The 18434-nt window shown below is 43.5% G+C and overlaps 1 protein-coding gene across 1 annotated transcript; it reads left to right on the top strand.

Annotated features, from left to right (window-relative positions):
- Positions 1 to 2833: 2833 nt before the first annotated feature.
- Positions 2834 to 16643, top strand: LOC123746456 (uncharacterized). Its single transcript, XM_045727986.2, has 8 exons — positions 2834 to 2888; positions 3937 to 4110; positions 5881 to 6059; positions 6344 to 6557; positions 6834 to 6971; positions 9155 to 9491; positions 13787 to 13932; positions 16317 to 16643. The coding sequence occupies exons 1-8, from the start codon at positions 2886 to 2888 to the stop codon at positions 16569 to 16571; spliced, it is 1446 nt and encodes a 481-aa protein (XP_045583942.1). The 5' UTR covers positions 2834 to 2885; the 3' UTR covers positions 16572 to 16643.
- Positions 16644 to 18434: the final 1791 nt, after the last annotated feature.

Genomic DNA, 18434 nt, shown 5'->3' with positions numbered 1-18434 from the left:
TCTATGCTATACACGACCATGATCATCATGGTCGTTAATACCGTCATCTCTGTAACTATCATCACTATATACCCGGGCTCTGCTGGGACCCCATATATGCAAGCTTCTCCCCCTCTTTCTCAATCTTCCCTACCCTTTACGACCTTCCCTCCCCTTCACCACCCTCCATACCTTCCATCTCCTGCACAACCATGCCTTTCTTTCTCCACCTTTCCTCTCCTTCACCATCTTTCCTACCCCTGCACCTTCTCCTATTCTTCATCACTTTCCCTAACTTTCACCTCCTTCCCTACTCTTAACCACCTTCCCTACCCTTTAACACCTTCCTAGCCGCCCCCTTCTTCCATATTCTTCACCATCTTCTCTACCCTTCGCCATCTTATCTACCCTTCACCACATCCCTGTAACCTTTTAAACCAAATACTGTCTTCATTTAATTATGTATAAAATAATAGGCTAGATAACGCAGTGAGGATGAAGCATGAATTTTAGCGAGATTCGAAATTAATATAATTTGATATTTAATGCAAAAGGACGGACAATATATGCTATAAAAGACTTGATATATACATTAAACTATGTACGGAAGGAAATTATGAAGGGAAAGTGGCTCATCACAGATGTAAATTACTCGGCTTAGTCTGTTGTGGTGGTCCAGTTCTTGAATCAATTGTTCTATAAAAGATTATTGATATATGCATTAACTGTATAATTATATAATTATCAAAAAAATATTGGAGCCAATTAAACTAGGCACCAAAATAGGAAGACTGTAGCACTGTTTTTAACTGTAAATAATTGATCCAATTTTAACTTGTTTAGGTAAATAAATTTGGGGTTCAGTTTTTCAGCCTATTTATATATGTTTGTTTATTTATTATTTATTTATTTATTTATATACAAGAAGGTACATTGGGTTTGAGAGAATACATTCCATAGTATTTACAATCTTGTAAAGCCACTAGTACGCGCAGCGTTTCGGGCAGGTCCTTAATCTAACAGATAATTTTAAGTAGGTAAATTCTAGCAGAATTAATAAAATGATAATAGATACATTGAAAGAAAAAATGAGATGAGAGAGATTAGTAAGTATAGTAAAGCACATTGGTATATTAAAGCTCTGATTGATTACATTGACAACTTGATTGGTAATTTAAACAAGATTACTAGACACCATACAGCAGATTGATAGCACATATAAGAAGACAGCAATGATCACAATGGTAAAGATGTTCAGATTGGGTAGCAATAGATACAGTGCAATTTTAAAGCAAAAGGTAAAAAACTTTGAAGATGAAATTAGGTACTTTTTAGTTTTGTTTTTGAATGACGCAAAAGTTTGACAGCTTTTCAATTCATTAGGGAGTGAGTTCCATAGACTGGGTCCCTTATTTGCATAGTGTTTATACACAGATTAAGTTTGACTCTGGGGATATCAAAGAGATATTTATTTCTGGTGTGGTGATAATGGGTCCAATTACATCTGTCCAGAGAGAGTTTCAGAGCAGGATTTGCGTTTAAGAACAGGGTTTTGTAAATGTAATTGACATATGTGCATCTGTAACCTTTAAAACAAAATGTCCACGGGATGGGTATGGGGTCCACTACCGCTCACGAATTGGTTATGGGGTCCACTACCGCCCACAGGATGAATATGGAGTCCACTACCGCCCGCGGGATGGGTATGGGGTCCACTACCGCCCACGGGATGAGTATGGAGTCCACTACCGCCCACGGGATAGGTATGGGGTCGACTACTGCCCATGGGATAGTTATGGGGTCGACTACCGCCCACGGGATAGTTATGGGGTCGACTACCGCCCACGGGATAGTTATGGGGTCGACTACCGCCCACGGGATAGGTGTGGGGTCCACTACCGCCCACGGGATAGGTATGGGGTCCACTACCGCCCACGGGATAGGTATGGGGTCCACTACCGCCCACGGGATAGTTAAAGGGTCGACTACCGCCCACGGGATAGGTATGGGATCGACTACCGCCCACGGGATAGTTATGGGGTCGACTACCGCCCACGGGATGGGTATGGGGTCCACTACCGCTCACGGGATAGGTATTGGGTCGACTACCGCCCACGGGATAGGAATGGGGTCGACTTCCGCCCACGGAATAGGTATGGGGTCCACTACCGCCCACGGGATAGTTAAAGGGTCGACTACCCCCCACGGGATAGGTATGGGGTCGACTACCGCCCACGGGATAGGTATGGGGTCCACTACCGCCCACGGGATAGTTAAAGGGTCGACTACCGCCCACGGGATAGGTATGGGGTCGACTACCGCCCACGGGATAGGTATGGGGTCCACTACCGCCCACGGGATAGGTATGGGGGTCCACTATCGCCCACGGGATAGGTATGGGGGTCCACTATCGCCCACGGGATAGGTATGGGGGTCCACTATCGCCCACGGGATAGGTATGGGGGTCCACTACCGCCCACGGGATAGGTATGGGGGTCCACTACCGCCCACGGGATAGGTATGGGGTCCACTACCGCCCACGGGATAGTTAAAGGGTCGACTACCGCCCACGGGATAGGTATGGGGTCGACTACCGCCCACGGGATAGGTATGGGGTCCACTACCGCCCACGGGATAGGTATGGGGGTCCACTATCGCCCACGGGATAGGTATGGGGGTCCACTATCGCCCACGGGATAGGTATGGGGGTCCACTATCGCCCACGGGATAGGTATGGGGGTCCACTATCGCCCACGGGATAGGTATGGGGGTCCACTACCGCCCACGGGATAGGTATGGGGGAGGGTGCATAATAAATGACCTAAACTAACGTATATCATCCTCGCGGAACAGTCGGCCGCAGACAGCTAGGCGGCAGGGAACCGGCACCACTACCTTCTTGCAGTATGGTATGTCATTGTTTGTATCGTGTATAATATATGCCCAGTTCTAGCGCCAGGTTGTATTTCCTGTTAATTAAGTTGTTTATCAAATAATGATGAAATGCAGTGTGTTAATTGGACACATAACAGTGTAACTTTGTAAAACATAGCAATAACAACGCTGACTGACGTCATGTGCTGCGCTGCCAGCCGCTTTACAACTTCTGTTTTCTACTGGAAATGGAACTACAATACCTTACTTATTTAACTTAGCCTATTTATTTTAAGCAACCTAACTTTAGCAAGTTTAATCTGTTTTATCTGAATCTCGTAATATAAGCTAGCGCAGAATACAATCACAATATAATCTGATATAGTGTCGCCTGCTATATAGGATCACCGATCCTTGAACATTGACTTCATAAATGGTAACACGGTGACGGAATCCTCAGAAAAAAAAGTGATATGCATCTTATCTTTGAGGATATCGCATCTTATCTGAAAATACTATTTTCTTAATCAGCGAAATGAAGTGGGGGTGCATTAAAGAGGGTCTCGGTAGTTTAGTAGCTACACTCTAAACTTGAGATCCCCGGGCGGGATAGAAATGGTTGGGCACGTTTCCTTTCACATAATGCCGCTGTTCACATAGCAGTAAATAAGTAACCGGGAGTTAAGTAACTATTGTGGGGTTGCATCCTGAGGAAGGTCAATAGTTCCACTTTAGGGGCGGGAAGGTGACCTCTGTACAAGCCTAAAAAAAAAAAAGCCTTCTTGTCCCCGAGAAAACAAATTAATTATTATCTGTTGTTGTCATTCATAATGATCATAATGTGATTACACTAATGTCGCTAATGCAATGTTATTTTTGTCATAATATTATTATTTGTTTTCTAATTGGTCTCCTGGCTTAATGTCATCCCTAAATATTTACTTAATATATTGTTTTCTACTTAAGGTCATATCATATGATTTAAATTTTAGATTAATTAAAAAAAAAAATTCTTCACTTTGCGACATCTTATATATATCCTGGAATGTGAACCCAACACTTCAACATGGTGTGATGGCGCAGGAGCGGGGCTGGGTATACGCAGAAGGGACCCTTCACTGCGACGGGCTCTCCCTGACGAGGCTACAGGCTTCCCTTCGTCAGGAGTATGGCCACTTGGCGTCCCCGGCCTATGTGTACTCAAAGGCCACCTTGCATGATAACGTCCGCCGGTACAAGAACGCCCTGGCTCCCATGGTATGTTCCTCTTATGTTGCTCCCATGGTATGTTCCTCTTATGTTGCTCCCATGGTATGTTCCTCTTATGTTGCTCTCATGGTATGTTCCTCTCATGGTATGTTCCTCTCATGGTATGTTCCTACCATGGTATGTTCCTCTCAAGGTATGTTCCTCTCAAGGTATGTTCCTCTCATGGTATGTTCCTCTCATGGTATGTTCCTCTCATGGTATGTTCCTCTCAAGGTATGTTCCTCTCAAGGTATGTTCCTCTCATGGTATGTTCCTCTCAAGGTATGTTCCTCTCAAGGTATGTTCCTCTCATGGTATGTTCCTACCATGGTATGTTCCTCTCATGGTATGTTCTCATGGTATGTTCCTCCCATGGTATGTTCCTCTCATGGTATGTTCCTCTCAAGGTATGTTCCTTCCATGGTATGTTCCTCTCATGGTATGTTCCTCTTATGGTATGTTCCTTTCATGGTATGTTCCTCTCATGGTATGTTCTTTCCATGGTATGTTCCTCTCTTCAGGTCCAACTCAATCATCAAATACATTTCCAGTCGTTTGTTTATGCAATTCTTTTGATATGTCTAAAAATGTTCATTATAAGATATTTATACCTTGAAACTGAAATGAAAATTAATATACTTAACGGAACTCATTCAATAATCACTTTTAAATAGTTATAATTATATGTATCGAGTTGATTTTTGACAGTTTTTGGTCATTCATTAGCAAAAAAATATTCCAGAGGGTTCAAAATTTCCAGGATTTTTTCTGGTGGACAAACTTTCTTCATATCATAGTAAACACCCCAAAATAAGAATTTGATAGAAACTTTAACTAGGCAATTATAATGATATTTGATTTTATTCTCCTTGACCATTTTGAAGTAGATTTTCGTGTAGATTTTCACTTTAGCGTTGGAACCTGCATTCAGTGATGCTTTAAAGAAAGGTTTGAAGCACCGGTTTTAAGTTGACTGGTCAGTACATTTTGGAATACAATGGAATCCATTTTACCTTGTTTAGAGACAAAATTTTCAGTGTCTTTTAATTTAAATGAAAAACTCGTTCCACGAAATAATACCACTAGGCTTCGTCAATATAGGTATGGTGGTTTTCGCACAATGCTCCATACTTTCTCCTAATGTAATGATTATCAGTGTGTCAAACATCTTCGACCAGAATTCATATACACGACTTAATTAAGATATATTTTAGAAAACTTAAACGATGTTGGCTAAAGACCCACACTTGAGTATTTGTTTTTATTGTATGTTATTATGTCTGTGAGTAGATATTGCCATTACTTACTTAAACGATTGTCCCATTGAAGCTTTTCTAATATTTTATTTTCCTTCGCTTCCGACCAAACTGGACTTATTGAAATAGAAATTTCATGGCCCATTTGTTGCCATTTTTCTGTAAATATATTTTTGATAGAAAATTTCGGATTGTATTTAACCTTTAAATTCTTCTAATCGTTATTGACGAGACAATCATGTTTCTTTCAGAACCAGGGAGAATTGTGACAATAACCTGAATTTTGTGCTTAACTTGATCTATGCTTCCACTAAATTTGAGCTATGCCTGCATTAACCTCCCCTTCTAGTTCACGGCACTCAAGGGGTGTTATACCCCTGCCTCCCTTCAGGGCACGCGAGGGGGGCGGGGTTGCTGTAACCCCCTCTCCCCTTTCATGGCATGCGAGAAGCTGTTGTTATACCCTCTCCCTCCCTTTTAGGGCATGTGAGGGGTGCCGTAACCTCTTCTCTCTCTCCTTCAGGGTACGCGTGGGGTATTGTCCTACTCTCTGAAGGCCAACAACAACCCCAGGGTGGTGGAGACTCTTCGGGAGGCAGGGGTCACCATGGCCACCGCCGTCAGCGGCAACGAGGTCCTCATGGCCCTGCGGGCTGGCTTCCCAGCTCACCAAGTCATCCTCAACGGTAACGGCAAACGAAGGTAGGTCATTTGAGCAGGAAAGCCGGGTTGGAGGGTAACAGCGATAATCTACCATCCAGGAATGTGAATTAGAATTTGATTGTGTAAACAGTACTTGCATAAAGCTAATTTTTAGGACTTAGTTTAGCTCGCACTCGTCCCCCATCTCGCCCTCATCCCACCTCGTCTTCATCCCATAACGTCCTCATTCCACATCGTCCTCATCTCGCCTCTCTCTAATCTCTATCCACCTCTCGTTCTTACTCTGCCTTTGTCATTCCCCACCACTACTCCTGCATCGCCAGGTGGGAGATAGAGCTGGCTGTGAGTCGTGGTGTTCTGCTTAACGTGGACTCTATGTTTGACGCCCGGCAGCTTGTGGCTGTGTCACAAGAAATGGGCGTGCGGGCGCGTGCCCTGGTGCGCCTCAACCCCGCCCTCGACGCCCACACTCATCCCTTCCTAGCAACAGCCCTCGCGGACTCCAAGTTTGGGGTAGAGGCACAGCAGGTTCCTGAGGTGAGGGAATTTATATCTCGTTTCTGCTCGTGCTGCTAATGGTAGTAGTGCTCCTGCTGCTGCTGATGCTGGTAGTGCTCCTGCTGCTAGTAGTGGTGCTGTTGCCGCTGGCGGTGGTGGTAAGAAAATTGCAGTTGCCACCCCTACTGATGACAATGCTGCTACTGCCAGTGGTATGGGGGCAGTTGCTGAAGGAGGATGGCAATATAAATAATCACATATGCAATATCAAGCTTTCTTCCCTTACATGACCTATTTATTTCACATCCGCTGCAGGTTCTACAGGTGTTGAGAGAGGGCGGGACAAGCAGGATGGTAGAGGTGGAGGGCGTGCATGTCCACGTAGGCTCGGCAATCACACGGGTTCAGGTCTACGCCCTGATGATGCAAGCGGCCGTCCGCACCCTCCATCAGGTAGCTGAACACACACACACACTCACACACACACACACACACACACTCACACTCTCTCTCTCTCTCTCTCTCTCTCTCTCTCTCTCTCTCTCTCTCTCTCTCTCTCTCTCTCTCTCTCTCTCTCTCTCTCTCTCTCTCTCTCTCTCTCTCTCTCTCTCTCTCTCTCTCTCTCTCTCTCTCTCTCTCTCTCTCTCTCTCTCTCTCTCTCTCTCTCTCTCTCTCTCTCTCTCTCTCTCTCTCTCTCTCTCTCTCTCTCTCTCTCTCTCTCTCTCTCTCTCTCTCTCTCTCTCTCTCTCTCTCTCTCTCTCTCTCTCTCTCTCTCTCTCTCTCTCTCTCTCTCTCTCTCTCTCTCTCTCTCTCTCTCTCTCTCTCTCTCTCTCTCTCTCTCTCTCTCTCTCTCTCTCTCTCTCTCTCTCTCTCTCTCTCTCTCTCTCTCTCTCTCTCTCTCTCTCTCTCTCTCTCTCTCTCTCTCTCTCTCTCTCTCTCTCTCTCTCTCTCTCTCTCTCTCTCTCTCTCTCTCTCTCTCTCTCTCTCTCTCTCTCTCTCTCTCTCTCTCTCTCTCTCTCTCTCTCTCTCTCTCTCTCTCTCTCTCTCTCTCTCTCTCTCTCTCTCTCTCTCTCTCTCTCTCTCTCTCTCTCTCTCTCTCTCTCTCTCTCTCTCTCTCTCTCTCTCTCTCTCTCTCTCTCTCTCTCTCTCTCTCTCTCTCTCTCTCTCTCTCTCTCTCTCTCTCTCTCTCTCTCTCTCTCTCTCTCTCTCTCTCTCTCTCTCTCTCTCTCTCTCTCTCTCTCTCTCTCTCTCTCTCTCTCTCTCTCTCTCTCTCTCTCTCTCTCTCTCTCTCTCTCTCTCTCTCTCTCTCTCTCTCTCTCTCTCTCTCTCTCTCTCTCTCTCTCTCTCTCTCTCTCTCTCTCTCTCTCTCTCTCTCTCTCTCTCTCTCTCTCTCTCTCTCTCTCTCTCTCTCTCTCTCTCTCTCTCTCTCTCTCTCTCTCTCTCTCTCTCTCTCTCTCCTCTCTCTCTCTCTCTCTCTCTCTCTCTCTCTCACACACACACACACACACACACACACACACACACACACACACACACACACACACACTGTATATAACTTGTGTTTGTTTGGGTTCCCTCTAATATTATATTTAAAAATTTTCCTGACATGTATTGCTACTCTCCCTCCTCGATTAACGTATCATTGTGAAATAATTAGTGTTTCATAATTTTTGTATTCGACTAATTCATACTTCATTCCCTATTAAAATATATCCTATATATTAAATATCTACATTCATCTAGGTTTCTAATGCCTGGAATTAATTTTTTCATCCTTTTCTGTTCACGTTGAAGATAAATTATTTATGAAGATAAATTACATAATTTATAATAATAAATTATTATAAATTATGTAAATTAAATATCCTATTGGTAATGCTTCTAGAAAAATATGCCAATACTGTATCTTAGTTGTCTTATTCCGGGCATTTATTCTTTGATTTTTTTTGTTTTAATTACTGATCATGACCCAACGAGTAAGTATACTGTTTTATTTGTTTTCTTGAGCCCGTCCTCACAGGAAATTCATTACCGCGAGAAACCATAACCCTCTTCAAACCTCCTGGATAACTATCTAGATATTTGTGATGATCTGAAAGCATATTATTGTTACAGTAAGTTTACATGTAAACTGGCAAATAAACCTTTGTCGTAAACAGAGATTTTCTTAAGTTATAACATTATCGTATAAACCAACGTAAATCGTTGGTTTGAAATATAAAGTGTATGCTGAAAACATTTTCTTTGAACAATTTGATTTTATGTAAACAGAATTCTCAGGCACACTGGAATAGTTTTCGAATTCCATGTTTCAGATTATCGTTAATAATACACCGTATTAGCTTAACGAAACGTAATGAAACCTAACCTAACCTAACCTAACCTTAATGTCAAGTAACCTTAACCTAATCTAACCATGGTTTGAGAGTAGATAATAGCACATTCTCAATCCATTCCCAGTTATATATAGGCTTTTCAACTGCGGTGGGGGAAGGGGGGGGGGGTCAGCCACAACCAACAAACATATATTTTTGTCCTGGACAAAGCTCAAGACTTAAGAAAAATCCCATTTTATATACTCCCTGTCGAGGCTTTGATCTTTGGTTTCAAGCCCTGGGTAAATATGATTCTTTCAGATCTGTGAGAGTGGCTGGACAGAAGCGGCCGTGATCAACCTGGGAGGGGGACTGAACGTTTCCCACGACCCACCCAACCCAGGCGACCAGGACAACAGGACGTTCTATAACTCGTCCTCAGAACCTCAGTGTCCTCCATCGCCTCCTGGTTCCGAACCCAAGCCCACGACGAAATCCGAATCCACAGAAAACAAGTCAAATTTGCAAGAAACTACTCCGATTTCGAAGGAAGAAACTACGCCACAACCAGAGGAGCTGGTAGAAGCAGTGCTACCATACCTTCCTGACGGAGTAACCCTAGTGCTGGAACCTGGTCGCTCGCTCGTCGCCACTGCTGGTACCGTTACTATATATAAACCATTGACAAAATTACTTTATTATTAGTTCCGTTACTTCTGTGTAATTCTAGTATTATTCATAGTAGTAGTAGTAGTAATAGTAGAGGACAAAAATGTGCAGCAGCAGCATTAATAATTATAATAGTAGTAGTAATAACTATGTAGGTAAAAGTAGTAGAATATAGGAGTAATATTTACATTATTTACTAGCAGCAATAGAAGGATTATGAGTAGTAATGTTATCAGCATTCGGTGTGACAGTAATATCAGTGTTGAGAGTGGTAGTTATATCAGTGTTGAGAGTGGTGGTTATACCAGTGTTGAGAGTGATAGTTATACCAGTGTTGAGAGTGATAGTTATACCAGTGTTGAGAGTGATAGTTATATCAGTGTTGAGAGTGGTAGTTATACCAGTGTTGAGAGTGGAAGTTATACCAGTGTTGAGAGTGGAAGTTATACCAGTGTTGAAGGTGGTAGTTATATCAGTGTTGAAGGTGGTAGTTATATCAGTGTTGAGAGTGGTAGTTATACCAGTGTTGAGAGTGGAAGTTATACCAGTGTTGAAGGTGGTAGTTATATCAGTGTTGAAGGTGGTAGTTATATCAGTGTTGAGAGTGGTAGTTATACCAGTGTTGAGAGTGGAAGTTATACCAGTGTTGAAGGTGGTAGTTATATCAGTGTTGAAGGTGGTAGTTATATCAGTGTTGAGAGTGGTAGTTATATCAGTGTTGAGAGTGGTAGTTATACCAGTGTTGAGAGTGGAAGTTATACCAGTGTTGAAGGTGGTAGTTATATCAGTGTTGAAGGTGGTAGTTATATCAGTGTTGAGAGTGGAAGTTATACCAGTGTTCAAGGTGGTAGTTATACCAGTGTTGAGAGTGGCAGTTATACCAGTGTTGAGAGTGGTAGTTATACCAGTGTTGAGAGTGGTGGTTATATCAGTGTTGAGAGTGGTAGTTATACCAGTGTTGAGAGTGGTGGTTATATCAGTGTTGAGAGTGGTAGTTATATCAGTGTTGAGAGTGGTGGTTATATCAGTGTTGAGAGTGGTAGTTATATCAGTGTTGAGAGTGGTGGTTATATCAGTGTTGAGAGTGGTAGTTATACCAGTGTTGAGAGTGGTAGTTATACCAGTGTTGAGAGTGGAAGTTATACCAGTGTTGAGAGTGGTAGTTATATCAGTGTTGAGAGTGGTGGTTATATCAGTGTTGAGAGTGGTAGTTATACCAGTGTTGAGAGTGGTAGTTATATCAGTGTTGAGAGTGGTGGTTATATCAGTGTTGAGAGTGGTAGTTATACCAGTGTTGAGAGTGGAAGTTATACCAGTGTTGAAGGTGGTAGTTATATCAGTGTTGAAGGTGGTAGTTATATCAGTGTTGAGAGTGGAAGTTATACCAGTGTTCAAGGTGGTAGTTATATCAGTGTTGAGAGTGGAAGTTATACCAGTGTTGAGAGTGGTAGTTATATCAGTGTTGAGAGTGGTGGTTATATCAGTGTTGAGAGTGGTAGTTATACCAGTGTTGAGAGTGGTAGTTATATCAGTGTTGAGAGTGGTAGTTATACCAGTGTTGAGAGTGGTGGTTATATCAGTGTTGAAGGTGGTAGTTATACCAGTGTTGAGAGTGGCAGTTATACCAGTGTTGAGAGTGGTAGTTATATCAGTGTTGAAGGTGGTAGTTATACCAGTGTTGAGAGTGGCAGTTATACCAGTGTTGAGAGTGGTAGTTATACCAGTGTTGAGAGTGGTAGTTATATCAGTGTTGAGAGTGGTAGTTATATCAGTGTTGAGAGTGGTGGTTATATCAGTGTTGAAGGTGGTAGTTATACCAGTGTTGAGAGTGGTAGTTATATCAGTGTTGAAGGTGGTAGTTATATCAGTGTTGAGAGTGGAAGTTATACCAGTGTTGAAGGTGGTAGTTATACCAGTGTTGAGAGTGGTAGTTATACCAGTGTTGAGAGTGGAAGTTATACCAGTGTTGAAGGTGGTAGTTATACCAGTGTTGAGAGTGGCAGTTATACCAGTGTTGAGAGTGGAAGTTATACCAGTGTTGAGAGTGGTAGTTATACCAGTGTTGAGAGTGGTAGTTATACCAGTGTTGAGAGTGGAAGTTATACCAGTGTTGAAGGTGGTAGTTATACCAGTGTTGAGAGTGGTAGTTATACCAGTGTTGAGAGTGGTAGTTATATCAGTGTTGAGAGTGGCAGTTATACCAGTGTTGAGAGTGGAAGTTATACCAGTGTTGAGAGTGGAAGTTATACCAGTGTTGAGAGTGGCAGTTATATCAGTGTTGAGAGTGGAAGTTATACCAGTGTTGAGAGTGGAAGTTATACCAGTGTTGAGAGTGGTAGTTATACCAGTGTTGAGAGTGGCAGTTATACCAGTGTTGAGAGTGGTAGTTATACCAGTGTTGAGAGTGGCAGTTATACCAGTGTTGAGAGTGGAAGTTATACCAGTGTTCAAGGTGGTAGTTATACCAGTGTTGAGAGTGGAAGTTATACCAGTGTTCAAGGTGGTAGTTATACCAGTGTTGAGAGTGGCAGTTATATCAGTGTTGAGAGTGGAAGTTATACCAGTGTTGAGAGTGGTAGTTATATCAGTGTTGAGAGTGGTAGTTATACCAGTGTTGAGAGTGGTAGTTATACCAGTGTTGAGAGTGGTAGTTATATCAGTGTTGAGAGTGGTAGTTATACCAGTGTTGAGAGTGGTAGTTATACCAGTGTTGAGAGTGGTAGTTATACCAGTGTTGAGAGTGGTAGTTATACCAGTGTTGAGAGTGGTAGTTATACCAGTGTTGAGAGTGGAAGTTATACCAGTGTTCAAGGTGGTAGTTATACCAGTGTTGAGAGTGGCAGTTATATCAGTGTTGAGAGTGGAAGTTATACCAGTGTTGAGAGTGGTAGTTATACCAGTGTTGAGAGTGGTAGTTATATCAGTGTTGAGAGTGGTAGTTATACCAGTGTTGAGAGTGGTAGTTATACCAGTGTTGAGAGTGGTAGTTATATCAGTGTTGAGAGTGGAAGTTATACCAGTGTTGAGAGTGGTAGTTATATCAGTGTTGAGAGTGGTAGTTATACCAGTGTTGAGAGTGGTAGTTATACCAGTGTTGAGAGTGGTAGTTATATCAGTGTTGAGAGTGGTAGTTATACCAGTGTTGAGAGTGGTAGTTATACCAGTGTTGAGAGTGGTAGTTATACCAGTGTTGAGAGTGGTAGTTATATCAGTGTTCCTGACTTTAGTAATAATAGCATTAGAAGCAGTAATAATTATACTGTAGTAGTGAATCATCACCCTTTTAATTCATACTTCAAAAACCGTACATCATTATATGCATATGAATTCAATGAAATTATTTTTTGTAATAACTTTCATGGCAGTTCCCCCCATTTTCCTCCCCAAAACCGAGTCTTTAAAGAAGGTCACGACAAGCCGAGGGTGCCAATATCTTGCTTCAGGCCGGTTGGGGAATATACAAATGTCCCTTTTTTATTAACCTGTAAATAGTAGCCTACTATCCCTTGTGTTATATTAATACTCACACCCATATAATATTATCCCTCCCGTCCGTGTAATATTAACCCTCTCGCCCGTGTGATATTTATGAACGCCATGCAGGTGATGTGTTTGTTTACATTGATCGCGTTGTCTTGGTAACTGATGAGTGCATACTAAGCATACACACGGATATACTAAAATAACACATGGAGATACAGTACTGAGATAACACAGGGCATACTACGATAACACATGGGTATGTTATGATAACACACGAGCACACTAAGATAACATACGGATATACTAAAATAACAGACATAACACGTTACACTAAGATAACACAGGTGTACTAAGATAACACTTGTATACTGAGTGAAAGAGATAAATGCCAATGGGATACAATTGGCATTTGTTATACCGTTGTTGAGAGACACGGGTACCAAGATAACAAACGAGTATGCTCAGAGAACACACAGGTATTCTAAGATACATGGGTATACTTAGATAACACATGGGTATACTAAGATAAAAAACGGGTATATTTATGACACGCGTGTATGTTAATATAACATGTGTATATTATGAGATTATGTTAACAGTACCAAGATATTATTAACAATATATTATATTATTATGATTAACAATGATGGCAAAAGTTCTGCAGGTAATAATAATAATATCTTAATAATAGCAGGTATGTGGCAGGTGTAGCGATGACAGAGGGGCTGCAGGGGTGTTATATTGACAGCTGTGGTGATTACAGTGTGCTGCAGATGTGTAATAATGACAGGTGTGTGGCAGGTGTGGTAACCACAGAGGTGCTGGGGGTGAAGACCAACGGGGAGCGGGAGTTCCTGGTGGTGGACGCCGCCATGACAGAGGTCATCCGCCCCGCCCTCTACTCCGCCCACCACCCGCTCTGTTATGTCTCCCCTCCCGCCCACCAGGTGAGTTTCCCGCCCATCAGGTGAGTTTCCCGCCCACCAGGTGAGTTTCCCGCCCACAAGGTGAGTTTTCCCGCCCACCAGGTGAGTTCCCGCCCACCAGGTGAGTTTCCCGCCCACCAGGTGAGTTTCCCGCCCACCATGTGTTTCCCACCCACCAGGTGAGTTTCCCACCAACCAGGTGAGTTTCCCGCCCACCAGGTGAGTTTCCCGCCCACCAGGTGTTTCCCACCCACCAGGTGAGTTTCCGCACCCACCAGGTGAGTTTCCCACTCACCAGGTGAGTTTCCCACCCACCAGGTGAGTTTCCCACCCACCAGGTGAGTTTCCCCACCCACCTGGTTGATACCTGGTTGATGGGGTTCTGGGAGTTCTTCTACTCCCCAAGCCCGGCCCGAGGCCAGGCTCGACTTGTGAGAGTTTGGTCCACCAGGCTGTTGCTTGGAGCGGCCCGCAGGCCCACATACCCACCACAGCCCGGTTGGTCCGGCACTCCTTGGAGGAATAAATCTAGTTTCCTCTTGAAAATGTCCACGGTTGTTCCGGCAATATTTCTTATGCTTGCTGGGAGGACGTTGAACAACCGCGGACCTCTGATGTTTATACAGTGTTCTCTGATTGTGCCTATGGCACCTCTGCTCTTCATTGGTTCTATTCTACATTTTCTTCCATGTCGTTCACTCCAGTACGTTGTTATTTTACTGTGTAGATTTGGTACTTGGCCCTCCAGTATCTTCCAGGTGTATATTATTTGATATCTCTCTCGTCTTCTTTCTAGTGAGTACATTTGGAGGGCTTTGAGACGATCCCAATAATTTAGGTGCTTTATTGCGTCTATGCGTGCCGTATATGTTCTCTGTATTCCCTCTATTTCAGCAATATCTCCTGCTCTGAAGGGGGAAGTGAGTACTGAGCAGTACTCAAGACGGGACAACACAAGTGACTTGAAGAGTACAACCATTGTGATGGGATCCCTGGATTTGAAAGTTCTCGTAATCCATCCTATCATTTTTCTGGCTGTCGCAATATTTGCTTGGTTATGCTCCTTAAACGTTAGGTCGTCAGACATTATTATTCCCAAATCCTTTACATGCTGTTTTCCTACTATGGGTACATTTGATTGTGTTTTGTACTCTGTATTATGTTTAAGGTCCTCATTTTTACCGTACCTGAGTACCTGGAATTTATCACAGTTAAACATCATGTTAACAGTGATAACCAGGTGAGTTTCCCACCCACCATGTGTTTCCCACCCACCAGGTGAGCTTCCCACCCACCAGGTGAGTTTCCCCACCCACCACGTGAGTTTCCCGCCCACCATGTGTTTCCCACCCACCAGGTGAGTTTCCCCACCCACCAGGTGAGTTTCCCACCCACCAGGTGAGTTTCCCACCCACCAGGTGAGTTTCCCACCCACCAGGTGAGTTTCCCACCCACCAGGTGAGTTTCCCCACCCACCAGGTGAGTTTCCCCACCCACCAGGTGAGTTTCCCACCCACCAGGTGAGTTTCCCCACCCACCAGGTGAGTTTCCCACCCACCAGGTGAGTTTCCCCACCCACCAGGTGAGTTTCCCACCCACCAGGTGAGTTTCCCGCCCACCAGGTGAGTGGAAGACGATGTTTTTTATCTTAAGATTAAGTAGTTTTATCATATTTCCTACTTATATATATATATATATATATATATATATATATATATATATATATATATATATATATATATATATATATATATATATATATATATCAAAATTTGAATAATTATTTGTCTCCTGTATAATGACTGATACAGTATTTACAACAAAAGCAGTTCGCTTTTGTTGGCAAGTGTTTGGACCAACAAAAAAAAAGTGTTCCAGCTGACCAGAGGTAGGCCTACTTATAGTATTGTTGCTTATTCATTGTGTATTTTTATATAAATTTCTTCTTAGTCTCCCTGCGTCTCTAAAATTTTCCTCGCTAAAAATTGTCAACAACAAAATTGTTGACAATTTTGAAGAGAAAAACACCATGTGGGAATACAATTTTTTTCTTTTTACTGCAGGTGATGTTGCAGATTTTAGCTGGTGTTGTGAGCAAGCATAAGGCTTCCAAATAAGCCTTGTTATTCTCACAAATTCTGCCAACATGATTATTCTAGTTATTGTTTTATCTATTCATTTGCTTATACGAGGAAAATCACAGCATACACTACGCTGTAGTGTAGAGTCTTTGGTTGTGGATCTTAATAGTTGCTAAAGTGATTTAACAGTTTAAAATATATGTTCCAAAGTACGGTTATTAATTTGAAATCCTTTTGAATTGCGTCCAGAAAGTTTCTATCTCGTTCGCATGTTCATCCGGGTTAAATATAAATTTTCACGTGGACGGTCACGCGTGTTGGCAGCCCGTGGTGGAGGTGGACGTGGTGGGACCTGTGTGCGAGAGTGGAGACTTTCTGGCCCGGCGGTGCCTTCTGCAGCGTCCCCCAGACAGTGGCGCCACCCTCGTCGTGTGGGCGGCAGGGGCATACTGCTCCTCCATGTCTTCCAACTACAACCTCCGCCCACACGCCCTCGAAGTTATGGTTGACGGTCCCAGCAGCTACAAAATCATTCGTCGCCCTCAGGAGTTTGAAGACCTCGTCAGGGAGTGCTTGTGATTGGCGCAGAGCAGCGTTGATTGATCAAGCAACGCTAGTTTATAAAGTATTGCAATATAAATTGATGGTATATATAGCTTTTTAATTTTTGAACATATCCTGAGAAACTCGGGACACATTACTCGATGCTTTGCGTGGCTTGCGAACACTGTTATTGTGAATAACGATGTCCATCTGCACGAGGCATCGAATAAAGGTATCGAGCTACACTTGGCGTTCAGTAAGGTGCTCTTAGCTACACGTAGCGTTGAGTAAGGTGTCCTGAGCAAGGCGTTTTATTCTATATTGCCTATATTCGTGTGTGGTGCATGACGGGGAAATTAAATTGATGTAACTAGATGGGGTGCCCTGTATTGCTCGGGTCGATCCGTATACCAAGGTCACCCCCACACACCGTCCTCCCTGTCTCCACACACCGTCCTCCCTGTCTCCACACACCGTCCTTCCCTCCACACACCGTCCTCCCTGTCTCCACACACCTATGGAACTTATGGAATGGAATAGTCAAAGTCTATTGAATCGGGGCTGAACATTTCTCATCCACAGCATTCGCTATGGGGCCATGTGTTCCCTTCAGCGAAGAATGGGAGGTTGTTCTAAGTCGACCCTGACACTCCTGATAAAATCACTATCAATTCTTCAAAGTTTAATGAGGCTAGCTTCAAGCGTCTGACCTCCAACCTCGAACAGACAGACGGACAAACAGACAAAGACAGACAGACTGAAAGTATAGATATTAGTTTGCTCACCACAAATGTAAATGGCTTTGCTTAAAGATTATATAGGGTTAATAAGAAACTAAATTAAACCTCGTTGGGGTCACATTGATATTAGTGTGATAAACTGAACAGACTGCTGATGTATTTGTTAACGACCTCTGGAAACTAATTCATTTGTGCTGTAATTTGCTTAGAAAAACGAACGTTTGTGTGTATTTTCCACTACCGATCAGAGAATGGGTATGGGGTCCACTACCCACTGTGACATGATGAGTATGGGGTCCACTACTGCCCACAGGATGGGTATGGGGTCCACTACCGCCCACAGGATGGGTATGGGGTCCACTACTGCCCACAGGATGGGTATGGGGTCCACTACTGCCCACAGGATGGGTATGGGGTCCACTACTGCCCACAGGATGGGTATGGGGTCCACTACTGCCCACAGGATGGGTATGGGGTCCACTACTGCCCACAGGATGGGTATGGGGTCCACTACTGCCCACAGGATGGGTATGGGGTCCACTACTGCTCACAGGATGGGTATGGGGTCCACTACTGCCCACAGGATGGGTATGGGGTCCACTACTGCCCACAGGATGGGTATGGGGTCCTCTATTGCCCACAGGATGGGTATGGGGTCCACTACCGCCCACAGAATGGGTATGAGTACATAATAAATTAAACTAAATTGTGTGATGCAGCTTATTTTGAGTAAATATTTCGTATTGATTTTTAACAACAAGAGTTTGCGTTACGAAGTCTGTGATATCGATCCACACAGTGTGTAATTTATCGAAGCTCAATATTGAACATTGATCGGGCGGGCCAGAAATGGTTTATCGCGTTTCCTATCACCTAATGCACCTGTTCACCTACCAGTAAATATGTACCCGGGAGGAGGGCAATATTTGTGGCGTTGTATACTGGGGGGAGAGTCAGTAGTTCCACCTGGGGGGGGGGGATACAAGCCTAATTTACATATGTACACAGGCTTCCAGTCCCCTTATAAAACGAATTCTTTAATAATTATTGTAATAATTCGTTGTGTCGGGGGACAGGCAGCCAGAGTGTGTGTACACGTTAAGCTTATATCATGGGTCTCCCCTCCCTCCCCAGGGCTTGACAGCTGAGTGGACAGCCC

Source organism: Procambarus clarkii, chromosome 10 (assembly GCF_040958095.1).
Source record: "Procambarus clarkii isolate CNS0578487 chromosome 10, FALCON_Pclarkii_2.0, whole genome shotgun sequence".
In the NCBI taxonomy this organism is placed as follows: Eukaryota; Metazoa; Arthropoda; class Malacostraca; order Decapoda; family Cambaridae; genus Procambarus; species Procambarus clarkii.
This window is presented reverse-complemented; position numbering and strand designations above follow the sequence as displayed.